At 39.9% G+C, this 26,130-nt stretch overlaps 2 protein-coding genes across 4 annotated transcripts in view; one reads left to right on the top strand and one right to left on the bottom strand.

Moving 5' to 3' along the window:
• SERPINE3 (serpin peptidase inhibitor, clade E (nexin, plasminogen activator inhibitor type 1), member 3) lies at window positions 1-24,580 on the top strand. The gene is made up of 9 exons (XM_011939091.1): window positions 1-136; window positions 286-558; window positions 3,681-3,914; window positions 6,484-6,693; window positions 7,671-7,869; window positions 14,757-14,857; window positions 21,211-21,297; window positions 21,749-21,832; window positions 24,181-24,580. Exons 1-9 carry the CDS (start codon window positions 73-75, stop codon window positions 24,222-24,224), a joined length of 1,296 nt encoding a protein of 431 aa, XP_011794481.1. The 5' UTR covers window positions 1-72; the 3' UTR covers window positions 24,225-24,580.
• INTS6 (integrator complex subunit 6) overlaps window positions 21,576-26,130 on the bottom strand; it is a 103,870-nt gene continuing 99,315 nt past the window's right edge. For all 3 annotated transcript variants that reach the window (XM_011939102.1, XM_011939110.1, XM_011939120.1), the window contains one exon: window positions 21,576-25,779. In XM_011939102.1, the coding sequence (XP_011794492.1) occupies window positions 25,686-25,779 (94 nt within the window). In that variant the 3' untranslated portion in view covers window positions 21,576-25,685. The remainder of the gene's footprint in view (window positions 25,780-26,130) is intronic.

Here is a 26,130-nt window from a genome sequence, read left to right as displayed (position 1 = left end):
GCCAAAGTCACACATCCAGTAAGTGGCCGAAGCAGATCTTCAGACCCACAGTTTGGCTTCCAAAGGACCACAATGAGTATTTCTAATGCTGAAACAAGAGGGTGCAGCTCTGCAGCCCAGGCGGGTGGGCCTCAGGGTGGGTAACCAAGACAGCTCAATGCATGTCTCCCTCAGCCGTCCCCAGCCCCTAAAAAGAGAGCTGGGGGTCCCAGTCCTCTGTGGGATACAGTCCTCTTTCATCACCAGTTTCCAGCCTACCCTGCATCTCTTCCCTCTGAATTGCAGAAACCCTCCCAGCCTCCATGCCACCTTTCCTGGTCACCCTCTTCCTCCTTCACTCTTGCTTCCTCCAAGCAAATGGCCACCTCCGTGAAGGAATGACATTGCTGAAGACCGAATTTGCACTTCGCCTCTACCAGAGCGTGGCCGCGTGTAAAAACGAGACGAACTTCGTCATCTCTCCTGCTGGTGTGTCCCTCCCCTTGGAGATCCTGCAGTTTGGAGCAGAAGGGAACACTGGCCAGCAGCTGGCAGATGCCCTGGGGTACACTGTCCATGGTAAGAGGCCTGCCCACATGCACACTCACACACCCTCCTGCTCACACTCACTCTTTCCAGCTCACCCTCCTGCTCATACTCACACTCTCCAGCTCACCCTCTTGTTCACACTCACACTCACTCTCTCCACCTCACCCTCCTGTTCACATTCACTCTCTCCAGCTCACGCTCCTGCTCACACTATCTCCAGCTCACCCTGCTGCTCACACTCACACTCACTCTCTCCAGCTCACCCTCCTGCTCACACTCACACATTCTCCAGCTCACCCTGCTGCTCACACACTCACACATTCTCTAGCTCACCCTGCTGCTCACACTCACTCTCTCCAGCTCACCCTCCTGCTCATACTCACACTCACTCTCTCCAGCTCACTCTGCTACTCAGGCTATCTGGGAGATAGGGAGCTCAGCTTCCTATGGTGTGCAAGTGGGGAATAGTGATCACTGGACAGGTCTGTGACAGAAGGCATTCAGACTTTGGAATGGTGGTGACCCTTGAATTTTAAGGTTTCCTTTTAACCTAACAGGTTTCGAGGCAATGTTTCACTTTCATTTGACACGCCCTAGCATCGTGCTTTCCCAGGTTCCAGGCAGCGCTGGAGGCACTTGTAAACATTAATTGAATTAATTGTCACAACAGCTCTGTTGAGGATAATTTTATTATCATCTCAATTTTAGAGATGAGCAAATAGGCACGGAGAGTTGAAGCAACTTGCTCAAGGTCACAGAGTCAATAAGTGGCAGAGTTGGGACTCAAGCCCAGGCTGCCTGGCTTCAGAGCCCATGCTTTTGACCAACCTGCTTTTATAAATCTGTGACTTCTAGCCAGTGCCAGATCTGCCAGCTTATTTCTATGGATTATGTATTTTAGAGCAGCTCTGCCGGCAGCAGCATGAGTCTTTCGAATGCCAGGTCAGCTTCACCTCTGCCTACGCTCAGTGCCTCAGCTCAATGCTTGACCTCAGAACCAATCTACCAGCTCCAGCTAAAACAGACACTCATGCACATACTTTTTTCTTCCTAGACTAGGATCTAGGAATTCAGCAAAGACAGAAAAAAAAAAAAAAAAGAGGCTATGAGCTCTGTGGCCTCATATTCATTCCAAGTGGAATGAAGCTGTCCTAGGTAGGGTCGTCCCAGCCCACCCATTCCTCACCCTGTGGGTGGGCAGGGTAGTAAAGCCCCACCACCTATACCTGGGTGACAGTGAGCACCTTTATTAATCTGTCTGGGTCTCTGCTCTCTCATCTATAAAATGGGAATAATAATAGCCCTCAATTCACAGGACTGTCAAAAGCGTTCAGTGTGATCAGGAGTGTTAAGTGTTTAGCACAATGTCTATAAACACAGTTAACCTCCAGCATTTTCACCCTGTCATTGCATATTCTGGTGGGTCTAAAAATGTTCTTCCTGTGTGCAAATATGCATGGACAAACTAGGCTAGGGCAGAGAAAAGATTTCACACAAAAATTCACTTCAAGCCAACGTACTCTGCTGTTGTAATATTTCTGACTAAAAGAATGTGGGTCCCCTGGCCCAGAGAGGGTGGAAAGATGGAGAGGAGAGCTCTGTGACCATCCCTCAGGTCACATCACACTATGGACCAGGGAAGTGTTTCAGTTCTTCTCTGCAGACAGTCAATATTCCTAGGAATGTGATCTTAGAAATACATGTGACCTTCCTCGATAGAGTAAAATCTGATTATAAGTATGTTTTTATCCATTTTTTTTCTTACTACACTCAAATACAAGCACTTAAGTTAGGCTGATTCATGAGATAAAGATTCTGAGTCAATCTTTTGCAATTGTGGATTCTCAGAAGCAGCTTTGGTAGTGAACATATTGTGGACAAGTGATGTCTGCCTACTAATGTCCTCTGCAGCCTCGTGGCTGGGGGCCCTGGCAAGGGTAGACTCTGGATTCCTGTGCCTCCAGAGAACATTAGCCAGGAAACTCGGGGGTCTGCTGCTGCCTCCTGGCTTGGCTTCTGCAACATGAAGGGTGTCAGAGGGGACAGACCCCAACTGAGTGAGAGTTTCAGCCCAGTGAAAACCAGCTGGAGCCAGGTAGTGGAGGAAAAGATACTCAGCATTTTGTCTCACAGGGAGGGTTTGTAGATAACTGCAGGGCTGTGCCTAAAAGGGAGTAGAAGCAGCCTAAGCAAGGGGGCTTCACTTCTGGGAACACTCAGCTTGCATGTGCCAGGAATGTGAAGCTTGGGGTATGCAACTGTGTCTGGACTTACCAGCAGGCAAGAGCCCTCGTTCCAGCCTAAGGGATGCCTGGGGGAGGACGGAAGCTGCAGCTTGTGAATAACAACATGAAAACAAAATCCACTATTGATCATGGAGAGAAGGAAGCAATCTCCTGTATAAACAGTAAATAAATAGAAGTCCAGCTGCCATCCATGAAGGTGGAAGCTATCGACTCTCTCAAATGCTTATTATTTCCTCAACATTCTTGCAGCCTCTAACTGACATTAAAAACACAAGCTGTCTGCTGGGTCTTAGGGAAAGGGAGATGGGAGGAGTTCTTACCTTTCCTCTGTATTTCTCAAATTGAAAGCATAGTTCTACACAAGGCTGAATCCAAATGTTACTCAGGCTCATGACACGTAGTTGTGGGAATGGATTTAAAGCCCTGAACAAGACATATTGACAGTACAACATCCTAGCCACCTCCCATCATTGTCACTGTGACATTGCACATAAATCTCCTGATGTTGTGTTTGAAACCCCATCACCCTGCATGGTGGACCTGCTGTTTTCCCAGCCCTAGAAAATCTACTCCAGCACACATCAACCTTCCTAAGGCAGGAAATTAAGGAAGAATAACCTCTATTCATCTACAGGATGTTGGTAGTGTTTTTCTATTTGACTTCATTGCAGCCTGATTTCTTTCAGATTCTAGCATGGTTTCTTCCCAACTTTTAATTGGTGGATCCAGGCTGATTCCTGAGCACATTAGCTATGACTTTTTCAAACTGGCTTTGTGTGGTAGATGAACTTTATGAGCAAGAGTGGAGTTGCTGGGGTTCCATCTCAGTGCAATGTGCACTGGAGGTTGTGCTAACTCCTTACTCACACTCACCATTGTCAACGTATCCCAACTTATTTTTCACAGACCAAAGGGTGAAAGATTTCTTGCATGCTGTTTATGCCACAATACCCACCTCCAGCCAAGGCGCCGAGATGGAGCTGGCCTGCAGCCTTTTTGTGCAAGTGGGAACACCGCTGTCCCCCTGCTTTGTGGAGCAGGTCTCCTGGTGGGCCAACAGCAGCCTGGAACCAGCCGACCTCAGTGAGCCCAATAGCACCGCCATCCAGACTAGTGAAGGGGCTTCCAGACAGACTGCAGGTAAAAGAAAACTAACCATTTCAATAAGGCTAAGTCAGAGGGCTGCAGAGAAAGAGTCTCACCCATCACTTGTCAGAGGCCATGGTGCTCAGGCCATCTTCAATTACAGCAGAAGTTTGTCCACTTAGGAGATCCTACCCTTGAATGACAAGGGGACACTGAGTCCCTTTCTGCCGCTTTTCCTGCTCTGACCCTCCCCCACACAAATATACACATGGGCACACATACACACACACACACACGAGCCACAAGAACACACAAGAACAAAGAAGTGTGCTCTTCAGAGCCTCCCAACTTGGAGGACCCCACAGGCTTTGTCCCATGCAACTGTTCGCCCACTGAGCTCTGCTCTCATCTATAATAAACTACCTGTGACAGCAAAATGCAACAGGAGCCAAAAAAAGGGTTTCCTAGGAATTTAGATTAAGGAAATAATTTAAGAAAAAGTTACACACAATAAGATGTTTAGCTCAGCGTTATTGAATAAAGAGACTTACAAACAGCCTCGCTGCCCCGCAATGAGGGGTGAATCAGTGTAGCACAGCACCTGCATGTTATGCAGTTGTAATTATTACAAAAGATAATTAAAATAATGAACGCTTACCGAGTGTTTAGTTTATTTAGTTAGCACTGCTCCAAGTTGATTATCTCAGTTCACCCTCACAATAATCCTAAGGGGTAGGCGCTATTACTCTCCCCATTCTATAATTGGAGAAACTGAGGCACAGAAAGCTCAGCCTCCTGCCCAGGGTCCACAGGCCAGAATTCTAACCCAGGTAGTCTGGCTCCAGCATCCTTGATCATTTCAAAAGTTTCACAGCAATGTGGAGAACATTCAAGACCCAGTGTTGATTAAAAAGCAGAACAGGATTGGGAGGCCAAGGCAGGCAGATCACGAGGTCAGGAGTTCGAGACCAGCCTGGCCAACATGGTGAAACTCCATGTCTACTAAAAATACAAAAAATTAGCCGGGCATGGTGTCATGTTCCTGTAATCCCAGCTACTCGGGGAGGCTGAGGCAGGAGAATCACTTGAACCTGGGAGGCAGAGGTGGCAGTTAGCCAAGACTGCATCACTGCACTCCAGCTTGGGCAACAGAGCAAGAGTTTGCCTCAAAAAAAAAAAAAAAAAAAAAGAGAATAGGAAGTGATATGTATACTATTATACTATGACTGAATGGAAAACAGTGAGTGTGTGGACAAGGATGGCAGAATTAAATGCAAACATTAACATCATTTGTGATAAAGTTCTCTCTCGCGCTCTCATATTTTACCATGTCTTTTCAATTTACTTAAATATGTTTAATTTCCTGCTCAGATCCTTGTGCTGCCAGGGCATAAGGCCAGAGAAGCAGCTCCCAATGCAGGCTGATTGTCCTCTAAGAAAAAGGGGCAGTTGACTCAGTTGCTCAGAGCACAGAGTCCAGAGCCAGGCTGCTTGGGTTCAAATTCAAGCTTTCCATGGAGCTGCTGGGGTTCTATTTCAATGCAATCCACATTGCATTGGCTAACTGTGTGGATGGTGGCTTCACCCCTCATAAGTATGTGACCTTGCCCAACTTCTCTGAGCCTCAGTTCCCTCACCTGTGAAATAGGGAATAACAATAGAACTGTTAGGAGGAGTCGGTGAGGATTTGCTAAAGCACTTAGAACAGAGCCTAGCACAAAGTGTGTGCTTATTAAACAAATAAACAGCTGGGACAAAAACTATCCCCTTAGGAGTGGTCTGCCTTCTCCTCTTTCTGGCACTGCATGAAATTTTAACTGCAGCCCTCCAAAGACCATACCTTGAATATTGTTGTCTAAGCAAAGGCTCAGTGAGAGATTCAGCTCAGCAGCAGGGCAGGATGGGGACTGGGGGTGACATTGTGCAGGATCTCCCATCACAGCACATACTTCTTCCAAGGGTCTGCCTGGGGAGGGAATGTCTAATAATTCCTGGGAAATGGCCCCAAACAGAACCAGTAGCAGCATCCCAACCTGTTCAGAAAAGAATAAAAAGCAGGGTCTTCAGTAACAGCTGGTTATAAACACATATCGATTTGCAATTAACAGATTTTAATAAATATGCTACCAACCCAACTCCAGAGATGCCTCACTGTCCCCACCTCCCCTGAGTGGTCACGCAGGTGTCAGGACTTCTGAATTCTCACTTCCATTTCCCTCTCCACACCCTGATCCCCCAGCAGGGGGTGTCATTGTCGCCCTCATATCCAGCCCTACAGAGCCTCTGACTCTGGCCCTGTGAGGTTATCTTAAAGACTCTATCTAGGTCTAGGATTTTTATAAAATGACCATATCACTCAACAGTCCCCAAAAGTTGAGAGCAGCTCCTGGTGCCTTGGGTCCTTGACAGCACAAGGAGCTGAGACAGGGAATTAAATATTCTTAAGTAAATTGAAAAGATATTGTAAGATGAAGAGAAACCACCTTAAGCAAAAAGACCTTCACTTTCACGTTTTAACTCTGCATTTAACTTTAGCATTTAACTCCTTGTCCACACATGCACTGGATTGGGTTCAGTTTCAGTGCACATTTAACCCACGCCCCCCTTGCTTTCCTGCTTGCAGGTGAGGGCCCCAGTGAGGGCCCTGGTGGCTGGCCGTGGGAGCAAGTTGGTGCAGCATTTGCTCAGCTTGTGCTTGTGAGCACCATGTCCTTCCAAGGCACTTGGCGGAAGAGATTCTCCTCCACAGACACGCAGATCCTGCCTTTCACCTGTGCCCATGGCCTCGTCCTTCAGGTCCCCATGATGCACCAAATGGCCGAGGTCAACTACGGTGAGCTCTGCCCCTGCTGGTTTGTCTAAAGGGAGAGGAAGCCCGGGCCAGAGGGCAGGAGAGAGGAGGCCAGGTCCCTGCTCCTAAGGGATCAGGATGTGTTTCTGCAGGGTCCATCTGCTGGACTGGGCGCACATGGCGGAAGGAGAGACTAGGGTGCCCGGAGACTTTAGAGAGGAGTGTTGGACAGTGTGCTCTGACAGGACAGTGAAAAGACACAGATGTGGAAGAGAAACTCAGCTTCATGCTTGACATTTCCTTCTGCACTAGTAGAATTTGGACCAAACTGCCACCCTGGCAGGCACAATAGGCCCGGATTGAATTGGCTGTTCCTTTAAGACCGGGTACAGTAGTACCCTGTATCCTTATCCATGATTTTGCTTTTTGAAGTTTCAGTTATCCGCATCAGAAAATATTAAATGGAAAATTTCACAAATAATTTTCAAGTTTTAAATTGCACGCCCTTCTGAATAGTCTGGTGAAATCTCCTGATGTCCTTCTCTGTTCCACCTGAGATATGAATCATCCCTTTGTCCAGCATCTCCAGGCTGTCTACAGTATGCTGATTAGTCACTTAGTAGCCATCTTGGTTATCAGATCGAGAAGACATAGTATATGCAGGGCTCATTACCATCCACAGGTTCAGGCCTCTACTGTGGTTCTTGGAGCATATCTGCCAAGGATAAGGTGGCACTACTCTATGTGGTTCTGCACATGCCATCATCCCCCCCATACCCAGCCCTACATGGCCTCCGGCTCTGGTCCTGTGAGGGTATCTTAAAGACTCTAGGTCTAGGATTTTTATAAAACGACCATATCACCCAACAGTCTTTGGCCTGAAACTGCCTCCTGAGGGTGAGGTGGATGCTCCGTTTTATTGTTTCCAGTCCTCTGAGCCAGCCTCTCTCAGGGTCTGGCACTGGTTTGTTCTCCTGGCTCCTGGCACAGAGCTGACCTCTGATCCACTGTACCCTCAGGTCAGTTCCAAGATACCGCAGGACATCAGGTGGGGGTGCTGGAGCTGCCTTACCTGGGAAGTGCAGTGAGTCTGTTCCTGGTGCTGCCCCGTGACAAAGACATCCCCCTGAGCCACACTGAGCCACACCTCACAGCCAGCACCATCCACCTCTGGACCACCAGCCTGAGGAGAGCCAGGATGGATGTGTTCCTGCCCAGGTGAGCAGCTGAGTCCCCCTCACAGGTGCTGTGCAGCCAGCAGTCAGAAGAGCGTGCACACAGGTGGTCTGCCTCTAGGGTCTGTGCTTAGCCACTGGGATGACTTGTCTAATGTGTACCCCCAGAAGTTAGGCCAAGAGGAAGTGACCCTAGAGTTTGAGTCCGTTTCAGAGCCACCACTGGCTAACTCATGGCACAGACTGAAATGAACTAACTTCCCAGAGTCTTCCCAGGACAAGATATTCTGCCTTCACTGGGCTGGACTGGAGCCCCCCGAGGACCCCTGATCCAGCCCTAGGCCACAACCAGTTTTTGGAGAGGAAATGCTCATGGTTCCCTTATAGGAACGTTCCCCAAATCTTATCCCATCCTAAGAGTATACAACTGTCATTTTTCCAAAACCAAAGAGATAAGATGACTTATGCAATTGAGCAAGTACAGATAAAATTCTGATGAGATGCCAAATTAAGGCATAAAAATATGACATTTTAAGTCTCTATGCAGAAGGTTCTCATTCTTTCTAAATAGAGGTGAATTCTCCTTTAAGAAGACCCAATAGGTACAAATACAAATCAAAAAGTGAACTGGCAGCATTCTATTTTGCTTTTTCAAAACAAAATATATTAGCAAAACTCATAACTTTACAAAGAGGTTCCTCTTAGGGCTTCTTTAAATGATGAGCTTCTGTGATATATTTGAAATCAGAGTACATTTATAACCATTTTTTGACCAGCATTAAGCAAGGAATGTTGTCCAGTAGCCACTAGCTGCCTTGGCCTCTCTCCACTGCCTGGGCTTCCAGTAGACAAAGGCAAAGTCCTCGGCGGTACTCCCTCAAGGAGTTAAAAATAAATCTATGCACTAGAAGGGAAACATACAAAGAGAGACCCAGCAAGTTAAGGGCCAAGGTCTAAAGTGAGATCTGGCATAGCCCAGGGCAAAAGGTGCACTTAACCCTAAGGTAAAGTGTATCTCTCAAAACGAAATATTTGGAACCCAAACCAAAACACAAAGACTGAATATTTCAACAGATCTCTCAGGGAGGGAGCAGAAGCAACCCTAATCTTCCTATTATATTTGAGAGAAACTCAGCAAGGGAAGGAAGAGCAGCGTTCCATGTCAAAAGTAGAAAGAAAAAGGAGGCTGCTGCGGGAATTTGCCACAACCTTTTTGGGTTTAAGAGACAGACGGTGGGCCTCATCTTGGAGCAGCTCTTCCCTGGAAGAGACCCCAGGGAAATGCCCAGCTCCACTGAGAACTCTCCACTGTCCTGATTCTGCTTTTAGAAGTCTCAAACCCTCAAGCAGTGATCCTGAAAAACGCTGGCAGGCAGGGAAGGCAAGGCAAGGCAGAAATCTTAGTAACACAAATATTAGTTAGTACTTAATCTCATTCTGATAATTTTTTTTTTTAAATCTCCTTAAGACTACCAACACTGCTGTCCAAGAAGGATAGAGGTTTTTAGGAAAATTAAGTTATTTCACAAGTAAAACTAACCAAGTTTTGTTTGTTTGTTTGTTTTTAAGCTAGCTTTAAATCCTTTGGGGAACAAAACAGAAAAAGTAAAAACTGTCTTAGGTCTAGATTTAGGTATAAGCTTTGGATCATGATAGACAGAAAGTCAGCTTTTAGGCAGGAATTTACCTCTCATTCTCTCAAATCACTCATTCTTCTTTTAGTATGACCTGCTCTACAGTCAGCAGGCATTTTTTGTTTAACAAGAGCAAAAAATTTTGCACACTGTGGGTAGCAATGCAAAATTGTGTGACTATGAGATGTGCTTTCAGGTTACACATCATCAAGCAGTGCACTGGTAGATTCTGGATGAATTATGGGGTCTAGCTTCCAAAGTAACCTTTTATGTATAAATAAATAAAAAAGTGCATAGGGACTGTTAATCTTCATGAGGGATGCTTAGCAAACTAAAGAAATAATCAAGAAAACCAAGAATGTGTTAAGGGTTATTTATAACCACAATCATGTGATGTCCCACAAGAAAGACTAATAATGTCAAATATGTATGTAATGAATAAAACATTTGATTATTAGGTCAACATAGAAGGCTGAGCAATGTTTTGATATTAGACATAATATATATCTTCTTAAAATCCACCAGATCCCACATATTCAAAATGAGTTTTGCCCTTCCTCCCAGGAGCTGCTGATTATCATGGTGTGTGGTTTATGCTTTTCTAGGAGTGTTTCTTTTTAAAAAAATCAAGATATAATTCACATATTATAAAATTCACCCTTTGAAAGTACACAATTCAGAGGTTTTTAGTATATTCACAAAGTTGTGCAACCATGACTACTAATTCCAGAACCTTTTCATCACCTCAAAAAGAAACCCCATATCCATTAGCAGTCACTCCCAACTCCCCTCCCCACCTCCCAGCAACCTCTGATCTACTTGCTCTCAACAGATTTGCCTATTCCAGAATTTCATGTAAGTGAAATTATACAATATGTGGCCTTTTGTGTCTGGCTTCTTTGCATAATATTTTCAAGGTTCATAGTAGCATGAATCAATACTATCTTCCTTTTTATGACAATAATATTCCATTGTATTGCTATACTACATTTTGTTTACCTATTCATCAATTTATAGATATTTGGGTGCCTAGACACATTTTGGCTTGTTTTAACTTGTTGGCAACTAGAAACAATCAAGTGTACATTTTCTTGTGTATATATATTTTCAATTATCTTGGATATACACCTAAGAATGCAATTACTAGGTCATGTGGTAACCCTACATTTTACCTTTTGAAGAACTACCAGACTGTTTTCCAAGTCACTGCACCATTTTACATTCCTACCAGCAATGTGTGTGGAATCCAGTTTCTCCACATCCTTGTCAACACTTCTTAATGACTATCTTTTTATTCTAGCCATTTTAGTTGGTGTGAAGTAGTATCTCATTGTGCACTTCATTTGCATTTCCCTAATGACTAATGAGGTAGAGCATCTTTTCATGTACTTGGAGAAATGTCTTTTTTGTAGAAATGTCTATTTCAGATGATTTACCCATATTTAAATTGGTTGTCTTTTTATTATTGAGTTGTAATAGTTCTTTATTCTGGATACTAGTACCTTAACAAATTTATGATTTGTAAATATTTTCTGTCATTCTGTGGTTTTTCTTTTCACTTCTCAATGCTGTCCTTTGAAGCACAAAAGTTGTTAATTTGGATGAAGCTCAATTAATCTCTGTTTCCTTTTGTTTCGTGTGCTTTTGATGCCATATTCTTTTGAATAGACACCATTGTCTAGTTAGGGTCACAAAAATTTAGGTTTATGTTTTTTTCTAAGAACTTTATAGGCTTAGCTCTTATATGTAGGTCTTTAATCCATTTTGAATTAATTATTGTATATCATATGAGGAAGGGATTCAACTTCATTCCTTTGTGTGTATCTATCCCTTTGTCCCAAAATCATTTGTTAAAATGATTTTTCTTGGCCGGGTGCGGTGGCTCAAGCCTGTAATCCCAGCACTTTGGGTGGCCGAGACAGGCGGATCACGAGGTCAGGAGATCGAGACCATCCTGGCTAACACGGTGAAACCCTGTCTCTACTAAAAAATGCAAAAAAACTAGCCGGGCGAGGTGGCGGGCGCCTGTAGTCCCAGCTACTTGGGAGGCTGAGGCAGGAGAATGGTGTAAACCCAGGAGGTGGAGCTTGCAGTGAGCCGAGATCCGGCCACTGCACTCCAGCCTGGGCGACAGAGCGAGACTCCGTCTCAAAAAAAAAAAAAAAAGATTTTTCTTTCCTCCACTGAATTTTCTTGGCATCTTTTTCAAAATCAATTGCCCATAAATGTGTAAGTTTATTTCTGGACTTTCAATTCTATCCTATAGGCATAGATGTTTGTTTGCCAGTACCACACAGTCTTCATTACTGTAGCTTTGTAGTGACTTTAGAAATCGGAAGTGTGAGTCTTTCAACTTTCTTCTTTTTCAAGAATGTTTTAGCTATTCTGGGCCCCTTGTATTTTCATATAAATTTTAGGATCAGCTTGTCAATTTCTGCCAAAAAGGCAGGAAGGATTTAGACAGGGATTGTGTTGAATCTATAGAGCAATTTGGCGAGTATTACTTTCTAACAATATTAAGTGTTCTGAGCCATGAACTCAGAATCTTTCCTTTTTCTTTCTTTCAACAATGCTTTGTAGTTTTCCATATGCAAGTCTTGCACTTCTTTTATTAAATTTATTCTAAATATTTTACTCCTTTGAATTTTTACTTATTTTCAGATTGTTCTATAGTGTACACAAACACAATTGATTTTTGTATCTTAATCTTGTATGCTGCACTTCAGTGAACTCATTTATTAGCTCTAATAGGTTTTTTTTTGTGTGTGTGTGTATTCTTTAGGGTTTTCTATGTATAGGAGTAAGTCATCTGTGAATAGAGATAGATTTACTTCTTTCTCTCTAACCTGGATGCCTTCTATTTCTTTTTCTCATGTAATTGTCCTACTCACCCTCCAGTAGCATGTGAAATAGAAGGGGTCAGAGTGGACATTCTTGTCTTGTTCCTGATCTTAGGGGGAAACCTTTCAGTCTTTTACTGTAAAGTGTGATACTAGCTGTGGGGATTTTGTAGATACCCTTCATCAATTTAAGGAAGTTACCTTCTATCCAGTTTGTTGTATGTTTGATGTTTGTTTGTTTTTAATCATGAAAGGGTGTTGGACTTTGTCAAATGCTTTTTCTGCATCTATTGAGATGGTGGTGTGGCCTTTGTCCTTTATTCTATTAATATGGTATATTATATTAATTGGTTTTCATATGTTGAACCCACCTTGCATTCCTGGGATAAATCCCACTTTGTCATGGTGAGATTTATATGGTGTTGGATTCAATTTGCTAGTATTTTGTTGAAGATTTTGCATCTATATTCATAAGGTATATTGGTCTGTAATTTGTCTTTCTTGTAATATCCTTGTCTGGTATTGGTAAAGGGTATTTTTTTAATCAAGTTATTTTTGTAGCATTTCTTCTGGATCTGCCTTCATAGCCATACAAGACTATCACTCTAAACTTTTATAGTCATACCTCACTTTTACTGCTGTTTTTAGTTTACAAAAAATTTATCACCCACCATAATCACATTTAGTTTCAAATAGCCCTTAATTAACTCTTTCTCAATATAATTGAAAAATAATTTAAAAATCACAATGGTAACAATAAGTGCATGGGCTGTGCTGGGGATTGTTCCAAGCCCTTTACAAGCATTCATTCATTTAATCTTTACAACCCTACAAACACGCATTACAATTATGGTCATTTCACAAATGAGGACTGAGACAAACAGAAGTAAAGTAACTTCCTGCGGAGGTAAAGTAACTAGTTTGCAGGTAGTTACTTGATCCAGGATTCAAACTCAGACATTGGATTCCCAAGTTCATGCTCATAACCACTGTTTCAGCAACTAGAGGTTTCAAAAAGGATGTGTTTTCAGTATTTAAGAAAACTTCATAAGAGATGGTCCAAAAATTTTTTGGAGAAATGTCAGCATATTTGGAGAAAGTATATTTCTCTTTTGGAAACTATTCTGAAGATTCAAAATATACCTTTATGAGAAAGTATGGTATTTTTGGTTAAAGTATGAGTCACATTGTCTTGTATAGCAATGAAGACCTTTGATATTAAATGGTCTTATTCAATATTTTTACTCTCCTACAAGTTCTGTATTATTTATAGAAAAAGACCATCTAATTTTCACTTTGATCTTTTATATTTTCAAAGAAAAATATCAGCAGCTCTTTTAAAGGATTTTTCAACAGAAAACTTTTAAATGCCTTGTTCCTGGGGAAATATAAAATTGGTGAGCTGATTCTTTATGCTCAAAGGGTTTACTAGGAAAACCAAGGCTTTAAGTTCCATTCTTTTCCTACTGTGCTCCAAAAGCATAAACTGCACACAGCAAATATGAAAATATATTTTATCCAGTATAAACACTCTATTAAATAAAATACTCTATTAATTGTCAATAAGGCAATTAGTCAACAGCCTCTTTTCTGCACCTACTATAAGTGAGATGCCACACGAGATGGGAGGTAGCAAAATGTAGGTGATTAGAGCATGGACTCTGCACACACACAGGCTTGATTTGAATCGAGGTCCATCACATACTCATTATGTCATCTTGGGCAAGTTTCTTAAACTCTTTAAGTCTTGATTTTCCCATCTGTAAAATGAGGATAATAATAACATAGTTATATGAAGATGAAATGAGATAATCCACATAAAGCTCTTATAGTATCTAGCATAATGTAAGCATTCATTAAATATTAATTCTTAAGAAATAAAAATTAATTGGAGCCTGGCACAGTGGGGCACACCTGTAGTCCCAGCTACTCGGGAAGCTAAGGCAGGTGGATCACTTGAAGCCAGAAGTTCGAGTCTAGCCTGGCAACATAGGGAGACCCCCATCTCAAAAAAAAAAAAAGTGTTTAAAAAATGAATTGAGATAGCCACTCTTCTCAGGTAGTTTACAATATCATAAATGATGCTAATAGGAAGCAGAATGTTCTATATATCATAAGAGCAAAACAAGGTGTTAATGGGGCTTTAAGAACCAAAGGTCACAAAATAGCTGAAGAAAAGGAGGAGGAGGTAACAACTGAAAAATGGATAACTAAAAGATAATCCAAGTCAATGGGAAGACTTAGAATGAACAGCAGGAACAAGAGTACAGAGGTGGGGAAGAGCTCTGTGTGGTCAGATTAGGGCTTATGGGAAGGCACCATGGAAGATGAAGCTGGAAATAAATTTGGTGGAGCCAGTCTGACTTCCAAGTTAGGGACTTCGGACTTCATGTGGTGTGCATGAAAGCAAATTGAGTAAGAATTTTGAAAGTTGATGGTTTGTTTTTGCTTTTCAGGTTTAGGATCCAAAATCAATTCAACTTAAAAAGCATTTTAAATTCTTGGGGAGTCACTGATCTTTTCGATCCACTCAAAGCTAACTTAAAAGGAATTTCAGGTAAAAATGGTTCTTCTTCCAAACTTTCTAGCCTTGTGTTTGGGACAGTTTTATCATACTTTGATTAAGGGATTCTCGTTTCCACAGAGCCTTCAGTGGTAAACAATCAGAGTCAACATTGTGTAAAAGATAAGAAAGGTGCTCTGTTTGATATAAAAATGTGTTGCTTCTACTAACAGTCAAATTTGGATTAGATCTTCTGAGGAAGGGATGTTTCTTCAGGCCTTAATCACGGTTTTCAGATACCACCTTCACCATGGGGTCAATGTCCACAATATACAATAAAGAGACCCTCCCTCCAACCGTCATGACTAGGAGTGGATCCAAGGCATTGCTGCAGCAATAGATTCTTCATTATGACCTCCTGCTGTTCCATCAGCTTCACAGGCACCCTTTGTTTCTACACCCTTTTCCTCTCTCCTTCCCTATACCTTCTCTGTCCTCTTCTAATAAGCTAGTCTTGAAACCTTCCCTCATCTGTCCAATTTCCTTTCTTCAAATTACCCAGGCTCTTACAACCTTGCTCTTACAACCTTGTTGGTGGAAAATGTTCTCCTTTCCACCAACCATGTTGAATTTCTTTGCACATAGTTGAATTGCTACCAGCAATCAATACATGCTGTTTGCTTATGATAAGGAATTTATATCAAATATAAACAGGGAGTGAATGCCAGAACCTATGTTCTACAATCCTCTCAAGACACCATTAACTATACTATTGCCAACTCAGAGGCTCAGGTTTGTTTCTACTCTGGATATTAAATTATCTGTGCAAAGATGATACTGTAGCTGGTATTTCCATTGGCCTTGACATTTCCCTTACCCGAAGAGCTTGAAAATCACTATTTTGAATTCTAGAACATCATAATGTGGATTTTTCTAAATTTTGGCTCAGAATCTTCCTTCTTAAGCAATCACAGGAAAATTGAGATTTTGACCCACAAGAGAAGTCTTGGTTTGGGCTTTAGATGTGACCAGATTGACAGAGTTACTTATCAAATAAAACACAGGAGTGAGAATCTATTCTAGAGAGTTTAAAATCTACCAGCTCTGTACTCATTGCCTGAACATGTGAAGAGATAAGCAAAGCAATAGTCAAGTTTGGGCATAGTGTCCACAACGATGCTGGGCACACAGTGGGATACCAAGTAAATATTGTTGACTTGGTCAAATGACTCAAACAGAAACTTTCCTTACTGACACAGGCATAATCTGACATTTCAGGGAAAGGAGGAATACTGAAGAGAAAAGATCAGAGGGCAAGGAAAGAGCAAGGGATGAAGAACTTAAGAGAATTCTATGTTTGATAATGTGCAAAATCTAACCAGTACCTTCTCGCAACTCCAGAGCTCAGCCATGGCATCCCTGTTGTTGGTGGTGATTTTGAAAATCAGAGTTCAAAACTTTAAGACCATTCTTGACCTTTCCTTCTACATCACTATATTCAACGAATCACTAGGGCTTACTGACTGTCCCTTCATAACTCCTAAAGCTCTCCCTTTTATGTCCTAAAAGCACATTCTAATGTGCCATCAACCCTGTGTTCTCAAACAGGACTGATCTTAACACACATCATGTAGCTCCCATATTGGTGAAGACTTCCAAGGTCCACAAACTCCTCTGGCAAGATCTAATAAGTAACCTGGTTTTAAAAGTACCTTTTGATACCAAACCTCTTTTTTTTTTTTTTTTTTAATGCAATTCAAATCTACTTATATTTGCTCAAACCAGCAGAAAGGTAGGCAGGCAGATTTGGCTTATTTAATAATTATCAAGCAATTATCATGTGCCAAGTGTGAAGCTTGCATTCACATTTCCTACTGACAAAACATGCCAGCCTGGTAATTTTCTCTTGTGAAGTTTTGTTCCTCTAAAGCAGAGTCAGCAAACAATGGCCTACCACCTACTTTTCTAAAGTTTAATTAAAACATAGCCACTCTCATTCATTCATAAATCATCTATGGCTGCTTTCCTGCTACAACAGCAAAATTGAGTAGCTGAGACAGACACCATATGACCTGCAGTGGCTAAAATATTTAATATCTGGCCCTTTATAGAAAAAGATTGCCAACCAAAGTATTGCTTCTTAATGTCCTTCTTTAAACATAATCAAGAGACTAACCTCTTCTCTGCCCAAATTGGCTTTCATCTTAATATTCTAGAGACAGGGCCACCAAATCTCTCCAAGAAATAGTTTCCTCATTCTTAAAACGGGGGTAGCTACCACTCACCACACACCTTAATTGTAGAAACAAAATCATTTACATAAAGTATGGCATCAGCAGAGATCTTGCCGGAGAGTAAGTGATCAGAAAATGCAGGCCTCTCTTCTTCCAGTTTACAAGGGATTACCAAGCAGTTTTGTACTATTGATGGAACTGCAACAACCACAGCAGACATTTGGCCTTTCGGTCCCAGAATCATTTTACTCAAGTTCTCTTTCCCCATTTACAAGTCACTCATCTCTTCCTTCTTGGCATCAAATATTTTTTTTGCTGCCTGAAGGACTCATTAAATATTATTTCAAGGCCCAACTGAAACCAGAGTATAATTTCCCCCCAGTCTCCTTGATACTAGATGTTATGCAGCTTTTAAGAGTAATTCCCGTTTCACTCACACTGAAGATGCCAGCTAAAGATACTCTCCTTAAGCAATCCCACTGGCTTTAGGATCAGCAGGCTTTGATATAGACCCATGCCTCCTAGTCCACAAAATACTCCTTGTGCACAAACTTGAAACTCTGAAGAAACTGTCTTCTTCTTGGCTTTTGTAAGTAGGTTGTTTTCAGTCTCTGCCCGGTAAGAAGTACAAGTTCTCTGTTACTATGACTTAAATGAACAAACCACCAGAGTTGTTTGGTTGAGTATGGAAGTTACGTATAAGTTAACTCATGCCACACCAGATGTCTGGTCAGAATTGCAATAGAAAGAGGTGCGGAGTACGCTAGAGGAGACAAATGGAGAAAGCAACTAACCATAGCCTAATTTCAAAGGCCATTTCAGATTCTTCTTAGCACTCTCTCTCTCTATCCTGGGCCGGATACTATGTCTCTCTCTCTCTCTCTCCCTCCTCCTCTCCCCAACACTTAGTGTTAGCAACTAAGTGACAAGATGAAAAAGATAAACTAGAAACAAGTTCTGGCAATAACGTTTTAAAAGCCACTAACTCTGCCTACAGAAAATAATAATTGTAAAGACAAAAGAAACAGCAAATGATATGTTTATCCTGATTTATGAGAAGCTGAGGATTAAATGTAGGGAGACAATGTTTATACAACATCATGTTACGAAGTATGACCTTCATAACATGATGGTCATACTTTTTAAGTATGACCAGCCACACCTTTTAAACTTTTGAGTATGACCAGCCACACACAAAGAATAATGGTCTCCACCAGCAAAGCACTGAAACAATCATTTGGCTGAGACTTGCAGATGACCCATCCTGTGCCATGCCTTTATGGTTCTACAAACACCAATCGGCATTTCCTTAGAAGCTTAACAAGGTTAAAGAACATTAAGGCCATTTGTATAGTGGTAAGGGGTGTCTATTATTAATTCATCCAGCATTTACCAAACACATTTATGTACCAAGTATTCTTAATGTAAGTTGGGCAAAGAAATATTTAAAATGATTAAGACATCATTTACGCTTTCTAGGAGTTAATAGTCTAAAAAGGAAGATAAACACCCTAGAAGATGTTATGGAAGAAGAGTGGAGAGTATGCCAGGAGGGAGGGTAGGAAGAGTATCACCCCTTTGCTTTGTATACAGAATGCATTGTAGGAGCAAGCAGGTTTATGGTGGGCTACAGTTTCCCAAAGTATGTTCCCAAAATGCTAATCCTGTAAATCTGGGACAGAGAATGGTGTGGGTGGTTCCATGGTTTAACACCACATATTATAATTGTCCTGTAGAGATTCACTATAAAAGAATATGTCCCCTTCACTGTCCCCTTCACTGATGCTGGAAAATAACTGTTCCTTACAGTGAATATAGCCAACTCACAACATTCTGTGCACACCTTACTTACAAGATGGATGGAATGCCGCATATTCTTTAGCAGATTAGCAGCTCTAAGAAGTCCCCTACTGAAAACATGAGTGCAAAACTGTTTAGTATCTCTCACATATAATTAATCATGGAACCCTTTTACAGAATGCCACCTGTAAACAATCCCGAGAACAACTTTTGGGAAAATAGGGTGTATACCCCTCAACGGCATTAAGCAGCTGTCAACACTTCAGGGGAGTAGAAAAAGACCAGGAGAATCCCTTTGTGCTTGACTTCTTCTAGGTTAATTTCATTAGTTTTGAAATATTTCAAAAGGTACTCAATAAAAAATAATAGGAATCTGTAATACAAGATCAAGCAGGAGGAAAAAATGCAAAACCACAGATGACTCCCAAATTCTCATTTTTATCACATATGTTGGTCTTTTGAAATGTCAACTCTTACCAGAGATAATATTTAAAAGATGGTGATGCTGGGGCATGGCATGCATAGGCTATGGACCTTGGTTTATGGCTGTGCAAACATATGTCAATTATTGGACCACTCTTATAGTCTTGATGGAGAGAAACTATTTAAATGAAACTCTTCAGTTGCAGTTTCAAAATACTGAAATAGCCTGGACCATCTAACCCGACTCATCCACATCAACTGGTCCCATTTCTCACACTGCCAAGGTGCCCAGACTAACACAGACACATGTTAGCTGATAAGGGGTTTCGTAGTGAATCTCTGCTTATTTCACCAACATTCATTTAAAATGTTCAGACTCCATCCTATATGGTAATGAAGTCATGGAAATTAGTAAAACCCTCTGATGACTCTCATAAAATAACCATTCTTTAACCCTAAAGCTCTCTTTGTAACTTTGGCACTGCATTTCAGGTTGCTTAATTAGCTAGTAAGAGGGGATAATTATTAATGATAGTGAAATTTGTTTCTTAAAGACCCTACAGAAAAATACCAACTGCTAAAATAAATCAAATTCTTCGCTGGTTTTAGGACAAGTGACACTAGTGAATGTTTCTATTGATTTTTACTTCCTCTGGCCCTTCCTGTCCCCTTCACTGATGCTGGAAAATAACTGTTCCTTACAGTGAATATAGCCAACTCACAACATTCTGTGCACACCTTACTTACAAGATGGATGGAATGCCGCATATTCTTTATTTTGGTCTGGTTTTATTCTCTCATGGCATTCATGGGCTATCTCCTGTATGTGTGTGACAAACCAACCAATTTAAGCATTAGTCTAAGATGAAACAAAGCTCCCTCACATATGTGTTCATCAAACTGATTGTTTTAATATTCATGCCACAGATACCTCCCAGTGGCATACTGGAGTTGACTAGCATACACTTTCTGAAAGGTGGGAATGTTTGAGTGGAGTGGAGAGATGGGATGGGAGTGGGCTTTCAATCAGAATATTCTCAACTCTGCTTTTCAAGTGTATGATCTCAGATGAGTTAACAGCTCACTCTAAAATGAAAGGATTGGACTGAATGATTTCTTAAGTTTCTTCTGGTTCTAAATCTTTCATTTTTTACTGTGTCATCAAGTATCCTTTCATCTTTAGAGCTGTTTAAAAATGGTTAATGATTAGCTTACAAAAATCAGCCAATTCCTCTAAATTATCACTTAGTCCTATTTGCTAAACTTATAATCTGTGAAACTTAGCACATAGAACATTTATACTAACCGCTCTGCTTTGTAGTTCTAGCCCATGAGGCATATTAATTGCACAACTGATACACCTAAGTATACAGAATGCAGTCATGCAACACTAGACACATTCATATTACTCTGAATTGTGTCTCAATAAAGCCTGTAATAAAATCCTGTGACCTTGTCATTTAAAAGTGGCTCTTAAAATGCAGTCCAAAAAGACATTCAAGGGAAATGATCTCTGAAGCTTGGTGAAAATGATTCCCGGGCTACAGAATCTGCATTTTAACACATAGCCGGGTGATTCTTACGACTACTGAAGTTTTGGAAATACTGGCTGAAGGAGGGATTGTAGTATTAACTAGAAATCATTTCTGAAAATGATCCACCGAAAAAAATGGGGCAGTGCTCTGAATATTATTTTGGGAGAGATTACATATATTTAACAAATTAAAAGTTTTGAAAGTTTGGTAACATATTGAACCTTAAGAATTTTCCAAACAGCTACCTGAGCCTCCAGTAAAAACAAAAACAAGAATTTTCCACTCTTTCCCTAGCTACACAGTAACCAGCATTGGATACTATAAATTTTGTAAGTACATTTTTAAAGAATGTGTTCTAAATGTGTTAGAAAAATGTTAATGAGCAACTCACATTTTTATCATTTTCTGGGGTTAGGCCAAGATGGCTTTTACGTTTCTGAAGCAATCCACAAGGCCAAGATTGAAGTTTTGGAGGAAGGCACCAAGGCATCTGGAGCCACAGGTATGTTCAAACAGAGAATACCCAGTCACACTGCTCACCCATATCTACCTTTCTTAAATTTACCTAGTTGAATCTTCACACTTCTGAATCTTTCCATAAACCCCAAGTTCAGGTGTGGTATAGCATTTTTTAAAAAGGAACACTAAAGAAAACAAAAAGATTTTGAAAAATGATGGGGAAGAGGAGATATCCATCCTATAAAAATCATTCTGACAGTTACCTTCAATAAGGAATTTATTCCATGGAATGTGTTCAAAACAGGAGACAGGATTGGCTAGATGGCATCTTTTAATTTTCCCATTTGCACCCCCATCACAACAGTAAACAATGAAATGCCATTAGGATGCTTTGATTTCTTTAAAAAAATGGGATATAACTTACTTCATAACCAATAGTTATTTTCTTAAAAATGCACAGAAAATGCAATGGGATTCTTCTTTCTTTCCTGCAGCTCTGTTGCTACTGAAAAGGTCTCGGATTCCTACTTTTAAAGCAGATCGGCCATTCATCTATTTCCTGAGAGAACCTAACACAGGTATTACAGTGTTTTTTGACAGGATTCAGATAAATTATGTATCAGGGTCTCTCTAGCAACATTTGTCCACTATCCCCTCAAAATTAAGCATTCTTTCTAGCTGTTTTTATGGTGCTTCAGAAGCTTCCCAGTTGCTGTCTTGTATCCTAAGAAAGGGAACTATCTCATAAGTACAAAGAAACTTATCCTCCATGTTTTTTACCTTCTCATTCTCTCAGCTCATATATAGTTAATGTAGATTTTTTTAAAATGCTATGGATTTCTACTTCTGAAGATACTTGGAAAAATTATGAAAGCAAAATAAATTATAAATCTTTCCCTTTTTTTCCCATTGTCCCCTAGCTTTCTTATCATTTTAGAGTTTTTTTTCAGGTCACTAGAGTATACCAGAGTAGTCCTCTTGTGATCCTAGTATTCTAATGAATGCACCTAGATTTCTATACTGCTCTGTTGATCTTTCTCAAAAATCAAATGTTTGCCCTAGTACTTTTAAGTCCTACTACATAACCTTATGGTAATCCAAAGATGGTGTGGTACCGGCAAAGCCTCAGTACATCAGAAGGACACACAAATATCCTTAGGCTTCGACAACACTGAACAAAGTCTTTAGATTATTTCTCTTAATGTTCTTCCTCCCCCACTCACAATTACTTAGCCTACGAAGGAAAAGAGATTCTCAGTTAAGAGTTGTTGGCAAGTCTAAACAGTGTATTAAAAAGAAATAGGATAGAACAAGACTAATAAAATCAAGCAAAGGTGGATCTACTTTAACTAAACATCAAGCATTACTTTTATTTATGGAGAAAAAATGTCAGAAGTTAGGATAATGAAAATTATGCATAGTTTTACATAAATTGTTAAGGAAATACTGTCAACATCATTTTATCTGAGAATCATTTGCATCCTGCTGTACCTCGTGCTAGAAATCAAAGGAACATTTTTGTGACGAGAAAGATATAAACCATTCACTAGAAAATAATCTATTTGGGATTATTTGGGGAGAAAAAGTCCATCAACAGAATATGTCTTCCTAGTATTTCACCATGATCATCCCAACCCCATAATGATTAGATGAAAATATCACTTATCACCCAGAACAGGCAGCAGAGAACCTTCTCTCAGAAAGGACACATCAAAAAAATGAAAGATCAAAAAAAGAACAGGTTCTACTCCCTAAAGAAACAAAGAGACAGGACTACATTTGAACGGAAAGGTCATTGCCAAAAGCCAATAGCCAATAAAGGTTGATAGGTAAAAGAGAGATTCTGATTTTGGAATTCAAGTGCATAAAAATGATGTAAAATCCTTAAACAAGGAAAAGACACACCACTATTTCAATGGCAGGCGTTTTCAGAACTGCCTCAGTAATCAGAATGAAAATATAAGGATAATCCAAAACCAGTTCCACAATCCACCGGAATTCTAATAGTCCTTGTGACTTTATTTACCTCTATCTGGGAGGCATTAGCTCACATCACACAACACAGTGGCTGCTTTTCTGGTGATGGTTATGGAGGAGTTTAGAAATGAGTCTCAGCCTTCATTACTCCAAACTGACATATCTTACTAAGAGCAACTAATGAATCAATCAGCAAATGGGAAACATGGGAGAATTTAAAAAAAAAAAGATTTGAAAACCTCAAGATTAAACTTTCCAAGAATATCATTTGTCGAGCCATAAGTCATTCAGTGACATAAAGGGCCTAAAAGACATGATGTTCCCCCTAGATGTAATCCCCTTCCAACAGTAATTCTACAATAAGTATTTTCACTAATTTAATATACCCATAGTTTTTTGTTTTTAAATGAAAAAAGCCTGAGGGAGATGGGATATTAACCTTTGGTTCTAATAGGTTTCAAACTCTCCTGACTAGGTTTTAGGATGAGGTGAGAACAGTGGCAGAGAGATAAAGGACAAAAAGAAGAGATGAACAAAACTGCTACTTTTCACCTCCCTCCAGGGTTCATTCAGAAAAATGTATTAAAGGTCATGAGCAATCTGTGAAAAAGAAAATAAAACTTTCTGATAAGGAAAGCTGCTAAATACTGGGATAGGCTGAATCTCTTTCCTAGATACTCTTGTTAAGTATGAATTTTTATCTGAATGACTTCTAATCCCTCCTACTAATCCCAGAATCTAAATACATATAATTTAGGAGCAGACAATATATTCTGGATTTTGTGCAACTCTCATTGAATTTAGCAATGTGACTACAGGCAATTACCTTAACAATTCCACCTAGTAAATGTTATCTTGCATTACTTAAAAGTATTTGTACAGAAGTAAACAAAGCTTAAAGAACTGCATATGAAAATACTATATAATATTAAATTCTTTTTCTTGACAGGGTTTGTCTTCAGTATCGGGAGAGTTTCAAATCCCCTAGACTAAATGCATGTTCTCCACTTTCATCGATGCTTTTCTTCATAAAGTTATAATTTTGCTATACCCTTGAAATTTAAAAAATGTTCTGATAAAGTGTAAAAAGCTAAGGGTGTGTGGTTTTCAATATCATAAACCTAAAAATACTTCAATTTTTAAATTTTATAAGTTTATTTTGCCTACTCTTAATCCAAATCTATTTTGACCTTCTTTTCTACTGGTTACCCCCAAACCACTAAAAGGCACAGCAGTGATCTATGAATGGTGAGTGAGTCAGGCCGTAAGATCGCTTCCTCAGTAAGGATATTCTAGGCCATGTTGAATTGCGGGTGGAGAATGAATACTGTGGTTTTCCTTATCCTGTGAAACTCAGGGGGGGATGCAAAATGAGGAAAGTCATCTTAAAGGTGTTTCCTTTACATTTAGCTTATAAGTAAAACAGAGTTTAAGTGTGAGAACAGCAGAGCAGAACAAAGAGGCCTCCAATTTGTTGTGGGCTTTTGCAAGCATGGCATAAAGCTGCTAAAGGCTAGATATTTCAGAGTATGTAGTGCACTCCAAACCTACCACTCCCTAACAGCTTCAACTTTGTGCCACCCACAATCCTAGTGAGAAAGGAAAAGGTGTTGAAGGAAACCAATAATACCCAAAGTTGTCTGCTTTTTAAATAGCTTTTAAAGTATCTATCTGCCCCAGACAAAGTCATTCCCATAATCTAGGCAGAAATGGGAGTATGTTGGCATGGCCAACAAAAACTACAAACATATAGTAAAAAGGCAATGCAGATTATGTAACATGTAATTACAGTTAGGCTTAACAAACATGAACTTCAAGTGGTGTATTTTTCCAATGCTAAAAAGCAAGGCCTTTAAAACTCCATTATCTTAGGACGTTTTTAAATGATTACTTTAAATGTGATTATTTCCTAAACCACACAAGAGTAAAATAGAGCATTTATTGATGGAATAACAAAAGTGCTTTTCTTAAATATTCTTCAAAATACATTTGTACAGCTTACAATAATATATCCAAAATAACTGTATATACAAAACATTACCTAGTTTTAATGTATGTGCTTTTTTCCCCAAAAATTACAAAGTAACTTCTTTTTAATTTTTTTTTGGCAAAGTTCAACCTTAACAGAGGTGACAATTTTAAAGGTTGGTTTAAGAAAATAGAACCTGAGGGAAATTGACACGCAAGAGTCAATGACAAGCAAGAGATTTGGAGGAATATTTTTAGTTTGTTAAATAAAAATGTTTTTTAGAGTGATACTTTTCACATTACAAAAATAAACCAAAATGAAGAAAAGGTCACTGTAAAATGATGGAAAAAGGATCTGTAATTTGCTTTTAGTATTTCAAATAGCCAACAATGCATGTCAGAAAATGAATGCAAGATCACAACAGTCTTGTATTTACTTTGTATTTGAAGAAGATAGTGAAATAAGTGGCCACATTCTATTTTCTTTTAATTGCTATTAATATGGTTGATCTGATTGGCTCTTCGATGAATTTCATCCAAGAAGTTCTCCAGTTGTTCTATTAGCATTCGTTTTTTAAACCTGTATGAAAAAATAAATAGTACTCTCAATTACTTTTTAATGAATAGTATATATCAGTATAATTTTTTTAAAAAAGGAGAGAAAATTGCTTTGGGAAGATTTTTCAAAGTGAAATGAAAATAGAAAAATCAATACTATGACAATAGAAAATATGTTGAAAGATTAGCAAATTATTATACCAGTACAGTATTTTAGTTTGTCCCTAAAACACTCTATACCTAAACAATGGGAAAGAGGTTGTTCCTTCCACAACCGAAAAGAAAAAAGAACAAACAAAAAAATCAAAAAACTAATATATTCAAAATATATTCAAGGGCTGCAAACACTCTGGTGAAATCTGGGCTCCCAAAG

This window comes from Colobus angolensis, unplaced genomic scaffold, assembly GCF_000951035.1.
Source record: "Colobus angolensis palliatus isolate OR3802 unplaced genomic scaffold, Cang.pa_1.0 Scaffold101, whole genome shotgun sequence".
Lineage (NCBI taxonomy): Eukaryota > Metazoa > Chordata > Mammalia > Primates > Cercopithecidae > Colobus > Colobus angolensis.
Note: the sequence above shows the minus strand (reverse complement) of the source record. Positions and strands in the feature narration are given on the sequence as shown.